This window comes from Cryptotermes secundus, unplaced genomic scaffold, assembly GCF_002891405.2.
Source record: "Cryptotermes secundus unplaced genomic scaffold, Csec_1.0 scaffold279, whole genome shotgun sequence".
In the NCBI taxonomy this organism is placed as follows: Eukaryota; Metazoa; Arthropoda; class Insecta; order Blattodea; family Kalotermitidae; genus Cryptotermes; species Cryptotermes secundus.
In genome coordinates this window covers 444649-454251 of record NW_019726227.1, presented here as the reverse complement: position 1 = coordinate 454251, position 9603 = coordinate 444649, and the positions used below count along the sequence as shown (strand labels likewise).

The 9603-nt window shown below is 38.1% G+C and overlaps 1 protein-coding gene across 4 annotated transcripts in view; it reads left to right on the top strand.

Annotated features, from left to right (window-relative positions):
* Nucleotides 1–9182, top strand: part of LOC111864002 (zinc finger protein 883) — a 9956-nt gene extending 774 nt beyond the window's left edge. For 2 of the 4 annotated variants that reach the window (XM_023850891.2, XM_033751264.1), the window contains exons 2-4: nt 1818–2089; nt 3674–3756; nt 6802–9182. In XM_023850891.2, coding sequence (XP_023706659.1) covers nt 1826–2089; nt 3674–3756; nt 6802–8476 — 2022 coding nt within the window. In that variant the 5' untranslated portion in view covers nt 1818–1825 and the 3' untranslated portion in view covers nt 8477–9182. Of the gene's footprint in view, nt 1–29; nt 87–1817; nt 2090–3673; nt 3757–6801 lie in introns of those variants that run through there. The other 2 variants (XM_033751266.1, XM_033751265.1) reach the window with 2 other exon arrangements.
* Nucleotides 9183–9603: the final 421 nt, after the last annotated feature.

The following is a 9603-nucleotide window of genomic DNA, read 5'->3' as shown; positions in this document are numbered from 1 at the left end:
ACGTTGTATCCCCGTTTTTCCTTTCACCCCCCCCCCCCCAGAGAAAATCTTGACGACTTCCATGAGCACATCCAAGAAGAACTAAGGTGTGTGGTTACTCCCAAAAATTGATGCCTTTTACCAAACTGTAACTTTACAGCCGTGTAGTAATGGTTTGTGCAGTTCGTCAGTCCAGTACCAGAAATTGTGTTCAGTGGTACATTCACTGGGGTAAAATGAGCCCTAATGAACATTTTCATCAAACTTCACACACCACAATTGTTAACAATTCAAAGCAAATGTGTACAGACATTGAGGTGCGCTATTTTGTCCTTATAATTTAAGTGATGAGTAACCTGAATTTTGTGTTTTTGGACTTTGTCTATCATCCGGATTCTAAATAACTAAGAAAAAACACAACATTTCGGAAACAGATCCAGTTTCTGAAACTTGTTTTTTCTTAGTTATTTAGAATCCAACAATGGACATTGTCAGAAAGCCCAGTATCTCTGTGTGCTATACACCATCGTCAGAACCCTATAGTATCAACCTGAATTTTGTTAAGGATGGTATCTCATATCCTTGTGTAAAATTCATGAGACAGTTACATTCGAAATCTGTAAAACCAGCGTCACCCAGATGAGTGGGACAGACATTCATCTCTCCCAGTGTTCTTGGGTGAGCGAACCGGACATGGCCTAACATCATACATAAATCATGCACCTGCTTTAAAATTGTGTGCCTCTTTGGAAGTCAGCCCTGCCTCAGCACATCAGATGCATCTCTACATATTCTTTGTGTCTGTGATGAAATATTTCAGCAGCAGATATACATTGATTCACTTACCAGTTTGCCATGATTACTCAAAGTGCATACACTTACAAACTGGCCTGTTCATGTATATTGCCCTGCACACCACTTTTCCTTCTGCATCACTGCATTCTAAAGCAGCCTGCTCCAATGGGACACCCAGAACGTCTTGATATATCCTGATATTTGTTTGTGTGGCAATGCTCAATGATCTGAATATTTTGATTATATTCGGTATCATTGTACAGTTTGTTTTGTTGTCTGTGCTTCTGTGTTCTGTCCTTAGCCTCTCCTGCTCTCTTTCCTATAGTTCAGTTTTTATAACACATACTTGATTCTCTGGCTCTGAAAGGCAGATAACCTGCCTCCTCCCCTGTTACTACTTGCATCCCCTGCCTTATGTACCTATAGGATATACTGAATTTGTTACATTGCATTGCATTGCATTTCCTGACTATAGGATGTGGAATATGTTATATAAATACTGTGCTGGCAGTTTGAGCTATTCTTAAAACTGTATTATATGCAGATAGTTTTTACATCAACATGTAGATGACTGGATTATTTTGCATTATCCAGTTCTTGGGTTTTCTTAAGAACTGAAAATAGTGTGGCAGAAAAACTCTGATGTCTTGTGGTTACTGGTTTTCTTTTATTTCTATTCTAAGTTTTCTGTGTTCTTCCTTTGTCAGGTGAAAGAAGTGCTCATGTCTAACTATGCTGTTAGAGTCTAGGCTGTATATTAATAATAATAATTAATAAAAACACACAATACAAAACCTGTGTAGGATCTGAGGTTCTTACAACTGTGGTTATAATGCTGTGTAGTCTGTTGAAAGTTGGCTTACTCCTCAACCCTGAAGACTGAGGCAACATATTCCCCTCAAATGTCAGCTGACATTCAGTGGAGTAAACAGCACCATATCCCAAAAGATAGAACTCTTCAATAAGAAATCTGCCTCAAAGTGTTACTGAGACTGGATCATAAGCAATGAAAATGGTAAACATGTTGCCTGAAATTATTTCAGACCTAGAAATGGATGGTGTTAAAAGTGACCCTGATGCAGAGAGTGACAGGGAGTATGAGCCTCAGTTTGTCAAAGTGAAAGAAGAGCACATGGCAGATGATGATGACAATGACGAAGAGACGAGGAGTGATGATGACATTAGTGATGCCCCAGATGAGGAGATAGCAGAAGCAGTCATGTTTCCTATTGTTAAGACTGAGTATCATGCAGACACATCACAGAAAGACGCACCAGATGACGAGATGTTTGGTGCAGTCAAGAATGAATCAAAGGTGAGATTTATTTTTCACATTCTCTGTCACAGCATTTCTCTCATGATGAAGTAAATAAACAGAAAGTTTGGCTGAATTTTGTTTTTGTCTGGTGACATGTTACATCATTTTAAGAGTGATATTTTTATAAGTCTTTATGTGTTGATTATTTTAATTTACTGAATCATTATGATGCATTTTTTTTGAAGCTGTGGTTTTCATTGCTCAAAATAAACAGATAATGAAATTATGTTTTTCTTCTAATCACTTGTTTAAGATACTATACTGTAGAGTTGTATTGTGTAACAAGCCATGAAGGCCCATAGGGTTTTGAGATGTTGAGGGTCCCACATTATCTAGAAAATCGGCTCAGAGATTGTGGTACGGTTGTCAGCCCTATGTGCCAGCTGTGCTTTGCTCCCCAGGAAAATTATTAAATTAATTCCTGGTACTCATTTCTGTTAGAGTCTGTGTCGACCCCAGGGCCATAGTGCAGCTGGAAGGATTAGGTCAGTTGAAAAAAAATCCAATGGCCTCATCGGGACTTGAACCCGCGACCTTCCAGCTTGTAGCGTAGTGCCTCAACCGTGTGTAAGACAGTGTTTATTATTATTGAGTTGACACAAGTCTGGTATAGGAACACCATGCATTTGCATGTACTGGCCAGTGTAGGGAGGTGTAGCAGGTAGAAGGAAGGGTGACTGTAAACGCTCTGTACTCGTATACCTGATGATGGCCGCAACAGACTGACACATATAGTACATGCAAATGCGTGGTGTGTTTATATCATACAGTCAACTCTCGATTATCCGGGGGCGGATTAACCGGTTTGCGGCTTAACCGGGGCTACTGACGCTTTTTTGAGGCTTATATGTTGTTTAACATTCATTCACTTTTGTTTCACATGGCGAGTTGTAACACTATTTTCGCACTAGTGTGAACCGAGCTCTGCATTCTTTGGTCCCGTTATGCTAACACAATGTTCTAGGGTAGGGGTGAAAGAATGCAAGGATTTGTGGAAAGTTTCAAGGACAGATACATCGCCCCAGTTAGTATCTTTGTATTGATCTTCAAGTGCGTTAGCAAAATGTCAGTCTGTAAAAGGAAGCGTGTTGTGTTAAGTATTCAACAGAAAAAGGAAAATGCCGTGAAAAAGTAAACGACAATATTAAATTTTTTTAAGTGTTAAGTGTGAATGTTCGTAAAAAGTGTTGGATGTTGTCGAAGACTGTGATTGAAATAACTAATTCATACTTCAGTGTAATGTAAAAAAAGTATTAAATAGGCCATGAGATGACATAAAAATGAGGTTGAATAAATTTAAATGCAGGTAGGCCTATAGTATTATGAAGGTACAGTATTACAGTACTACTTTTAATAAAATTTGTCTTAACTGGGTTTTCGATTAATGGTGATTTCCATCCCCACCATTATCCCGGATAATCGAGAGTTGACTGTAGTTGTGTTGACTGAATAATAATAAACTTGTTTCAGATATTCATTTTTTACATACAGCTGAACTCATTGCCCTCTGGTAGCTGACTTTTCAGTTAGCCTATGCAGTACAGTGTGGATGTACTGTCATAATTTGTTGTGTTTAATTAGTTTGATGCAGCAGAAGCCCAAGTCGTGAAGGATGATATGTCTTCTGAGGAAAGTGAATATATGCAAGAGAGAGTTGAAGTCAGGTAAGAGGAATATGCTCATATCGACACTTCTGATATTGATATTTAATTCTTTGTCACTTTGGGTTACAGAAACTGTAGGACTTGAGATCATAATCATTGAGAACTAGCACTACACATCTGTGTGAGATTTGTAAAGGGTACATCTCTATTGGATTTTGTAATTGTTTTGCAGTCAAGTCTATTTGCAAACAGAGGTATACTGAAGGGAATATTTAAGTGGTCCTGTTTGAGGAACTTTGATATACACATTCGAGCCTTTCATCATGAACTTGTGATATCTGTTTGCTTTTATAAACACTTATAGCAGGAACTGCCCATTTTGCCAGGATTGATAGTAGTAGCAGTACACAATGTTCCCACATCATAACATCCATAAATTTACTTGGACATCTCCTGATGGGAAGATACACAATCAAATATACCATATTTTGATAGATAGGAGACAGCACTCAAGTATACGTGATGTCTGATCATTCAGGGCAGCAGATTGTGATACTGACCACTACCTGGTGGTGGCAGAGGTTAAAGAGAGACTGGCTGTGAGCAAACAAATAATGCACAGAGTTCATATGAAGAGGTTCAGTCTCAAGAAATTAAATGAGGTAGAGGGTAAAGAGCAGTATTGTGTTGATATCTCAAATACGTTCGCGGCTTTGGAAAACTTGGAATCTGAGGTGGATGTTAATAAAGCTTGGGAAACTATTAGAGAGAATATAAGAATGTCTGCCAGAGAGAGTCTAGGTTATTATGAACAGAAGAAGCATAAGCCATGGTTCGATGAAGGATGCTCACAATTATTAGATAAAAGAAAACAAGCCAAATTGCAATGGTTACAGGATTCAAGCGAGTTAAATGGGGATAATGTGAACAATATAAGACGTGAAACCAGCAGGAATTTCAGGAACAAAAAGGGAATATCTAAAAGACAAAATTGATGTGCTCGCAATGTACGGTAAGAACAAGAACATTAGAGAACTGTACGATGGGGTACCCAAAAGAAACCGAACTAATTTGTTTGTGGGCAGAGCTTTTGTAGTACCGCGTCTTGCCACTATGAGCGCATAAAGCTAACATTCCTGAGTCGATAAGCTGACTACCGTTGCTTCAGAAGGTAAGGACTAGTTTCGGCAGAGTTTATAGTGACAACTGTTTTGTGTGATCGTCTTTTTGCAATGGCTGATTTTCGTGAACAGCGTGCGGCAGTGAAATTCTGCTTTTTGCTCAGGAAAAGTGGAACAGAAGCTCTTGAAATGTTAAAAACGGCGTACAAGGACGATGCTATGGGGAAAACTCAAGTGTTTGAGTGGTTTTCCCGTTTCAAAAATGGTGAAATGTCAATTGATGACAGACCTCTTTCTGGTCATCCTTCCACGGCCCAAACACATGAAAATGTTGAAAAAATTCGTGAAATCATCAAGGAAGATCGACGACGGACCATTGAAGAAATTCTGGAGCTGTCGGGAGTGACTTGGAGCTCAGTTCAGCGAATTTTGACAGAAGATTTGGGAATTAAAAGGGTTCTGGATATTATATAAAGGGTGTCTTCTCGTCTGCTGTCCAAAAACATAAAAATTAGAATATAAAAAACTATAATTTTGCCTGTGGTTCTGTATGGGTGTGAAACTTGGTCTCTGACATTAAGGGAGGAACATAGACTGAGGGTATTTGAGAACAGGGTGTTGAGAATATTTGGACCGAAGAGAGATGAAGTGACAGGAGGTTGGAGAAAACTGCATAAAGAGGAGCTTCATAACTTGTACTCTTCTCCAAGTATAATTAGAATGATCAAGTCAAGGAGGATGAGTTTGGCAGGGCATGTAGCACAAATGGGGGAGACGAGGAATGCATATAGGATATTGGTGGGAAAGCCAGAAGGAAAGAGACCACTGGGAAGAGCAAGGTATATGTGGGTGGACAATATTAAAATGGATCTTAGATAGGATGGGATGGTATTGACTGGATTGTTCTGGCTCAGGATAGGGACCATTGGAGGGCTCTTGTGAACATGGTAATGAATCTTCGGGTTCCATAAAATGCTAGGAAATTCTTGAGTAGCTGCAGAATTGGCGGCTCTTCCAGAAGGGCTCAGCTCCATGAGTGAGTAAGTAAGCAAGCAGTACATGACTGTCTCTATATTGTAGTGATAGCCAGCACTAAGGAGTGTGTGAAATAGTTATTATGTTTCTCTTAAATAGGTTGATATTTTCAGTTTATTGATGAAATAATGTAGCATAGCTTGTAGCTGGGTCTGCATTTGTTAATACTATACTCTTGAACTTTTCAGTTTATGGTTATTGACTTTGTTGCATGCATTTTGAGGTTTCACGGTGGTGTTTATTGAGATTTTTGTCATGTGGTGTGTGAAACCATGTGGTCTTAGAGACTGGTAAGGACATTTTGGAGGAACATGCTACATCTATCCTCAGAGCCAGAGCTGGGTGAGAATGTGGTCAGTTTATACATACAAGTTACAAGAAAGGTGATCAGAACTGTTGGAGGGCAGAAGGAGATGGAACCTGGTGGTTACAGGTAACCTACGAAATACCTGCTCACATCTTCACGCTGCTCCCTTTCACCCTGAACATGGAGGTAGGATGTTACTCCAAAACATATCCACTTTCAAGATGACACAAGGTACAACCCAGTTTGAGATCAGCCATCACACAAAATAATCAAAAACCTATACTGCATTTTGTATTACTATTTTATGTAGTCCACCTAATGGCTGTTTACATTCAAAATGTGTAGTCATATTTAGAAAAAACTACAAGTTTTTTATATAAATTTGTGTGAGGACTGATCTCAGCCTTGAATGATAAACAGAATTGTGATCATATAAAAAAGTAAAGTTGAAATTGGTACTTCCATCTTTCTAGTATAGATTTTGTTCAGTTAATTAAGAAATTGAGACACATGAAGGAACCTAAATTTGGGGGGGGGTTATGTATATATCTATATTACATTTCTCTATGATACATGAGACATTTTCAAGGTCTGACTTTTTTATTTTATGTGTGTTAACTATTATATTTCTGTACACCACAGATTGGAAGACTTAAACAAACAAGATTTTGCTGGTGGCAATAGTGGACGATTGTCAAACGCACAGCAGTTCAGATATACGGGTCACTACATCCAGCAGAATGATGAACGCCGTGATCAAGTTTGTAGTCAATGTGGCACAGAAGTTAAAAGGATGTCAGCTGATAAACTGGCACAGAATAGTTCCAATGTCCTTTGTAAAAATTGTATTGCAGGGGGAAGTTCATTTGCAAAGCAGAAAGATAGCTTACATGGGGAGGAAGATATGTCTGGTTCAGTGGAAAATTCATTTTCATGCGAATTCTGTAAAAAGGAATTTCCAAAACATGAGTATTTAATGAAACATTTACGAGTACACAATGAGGGGAAACCATACAAGTGTAATGTATGTGGTGATGGCTTTTCAAGGTATGGTGATCTCAAACGGCATTGTGTTGAACACAATGGGGGGAAGCCTTATGAGTGCAAATATTGCAACAGAAGATTTTCGGAAAAGGGAAACCTGAAGACCCATTGTCTGATGCACACTGGAGATATGCCTTATCAGTGCCACGTATGTCTAAAGCGATTCCCGCATAACGCTTACTTGATCGGACATTTGCGGATTCATACTGGTGAAAAGCCATATGAATGTCATATTTGTAGTAAGCGGTTCACTCATAATAGTGGTCTTAAAACCCATATTCGCGTTCACACTGGAGAGAAACGATATCATTGCACCGTGTGCGATAAAGTTTTTTCTACTACTTCGATTCTTAACACTCATTTACGTATACATACTGGAGAGAAACCCTATCAATGCCAAACGTGTAAAAAATGTTTCCGTTCTAGCAGTAATCTTAAAATGCATACCTACATTCATACAGGCGGTAAAAGTTATCAGTGCAAAGTGTGTGAAAAGGTGTTCTCTACTACTTCGTCTTTGAATTTGCATTCACTTCGCGTTCATTCGGGAAAGAAAGAATATCAGTGTACAGTGTGTGAGAAAAGATTTTCAGATGTTTGTAAGCTGAAAACTCATTCTCGTATTCATGCCGAAGAAAAGCCCTATGCCTGTAATATATGTGACAAAAGATTTTCACATCGCCCAAATCTTAATCTTCATATACGTATTCACACAGGGGAAAAACCATATTCTTGTGATGTTTGCGAAAAACGCTTCAGTTCAAGTAGCGCCCTCACAAGTCATGCGAGAATTCACACTGGAGAGAAGAAATACCAGTGCACTGTGTGCAACAAATTTTTTGCAAATAGTTCTACACTTGTTACACATTCTTATATTCATTCTGGAGAAAAACCATATGAATGTGATGTTTGCAAGAAGCGATTCAGGTCTAATAGTAATTTACGAACACATTCTTATATTCATACTGGAGGTAGGCGATACACTTGTGCCATATGTAAATCACAGTTTTCAAGTAAATCTAACCTCAACACACATTCTTTGCATGTACATAAAATAATCAAACAGCCAGCTCCAAACAGAGCATCTAGGCCTGCAGTTAGGATAACCATAGACTCCTCACTTGTAAGTGATACGAACACAGAATCTGTGCTTCCAGATGTTCCAGTCACAGAATCTGTGCTTCCGGATCTTCCAGCTTCTCTGCCTCCTAATAATGTTGTCACAAAAACAGAGCCTCCAGACGACTCACTTAGTGACTCAATGTCAGAGTGAGACTGTTTAGATTTGATACTTATGAGAAATGTTATGCATGCATTGTTGCTCTGCATATGTGAAATTATGCTTCTAGATTATATTTAAAATATAAAAATTTAAGAAGATATTTTGTACAGCACATTGTGTGATTATACTCTGGCTTTGATGGTGCTGATGATTCATGAAAGTTTAAATATGTAGACAAACATATATCATTGCATATTTGCACCCATAGACCAAGTTTTGTACACATTCCTGACAGATTACATATGTCTATTCATAGATATGTATATGATTGCCACAGTGTAGTGGCCTGTAATCACCATAGAAATTTGAAAATTGTTACTTCTCTCAAAATGGGTGTCAGCTTTTGTAACATATTTAAACCACAAAAATTATAAATTATTGAAAAACGACAGTCATAGGATATATTTCTGAAGAATCATTTTGGAGTATGAATTTGTTAGAGCATGAAAATAGATTTCAGATTTAGTGAATGCAAAAACAATAGTTATAGTTTCTCATAATTTTTATTCTGTCTTTATTTAATGTATTTGGAGGGAAGTAATGGAGGATTACCCAGTATTTTCCAAATCTTGTAATAATATATCTCATTGAATGTATGTGTGTGTGTGAATGTATGTGTGAATGTGTTTCAGTGCAGGTTATGTAAGAAAATATTTTGTGAAATAAAAAAACAAGGATATGTCTCCAGCAACGGATATCCATTTAGTATTTATTTATTTACCCTAAATGTATAATAAAGTTTATGATCTGTGTATTCAAACTGTTTAAGATATACAGCTACATGGTACAGGGCTGTATTTAACTGTTAGCTTGACCTGACACTGTAGAAGAGTTGGGATTTCAAACTGCATGCTAGGCTAAACACTACAAAACCCTCTTAGTGTAGATCGTGTAGATGTTCCTTGAATGCTGTAAAGGACTTTTTTTCCCCCTCAAAACTCAGGTATAGCAGACTTTTTAGTAGTGTCAAAGTCAACGGAAGTAACAGCATTAATAGGCTGTACTCCTATCATATGTTGAGTAGTCTGGTAAATGACACCAGTGTTGCACAGGAAGCTTCCGTCTTTGATGTTGGAATAAGCTGCACATTGGGACAGGATGAACCAAAATCCTCAGTT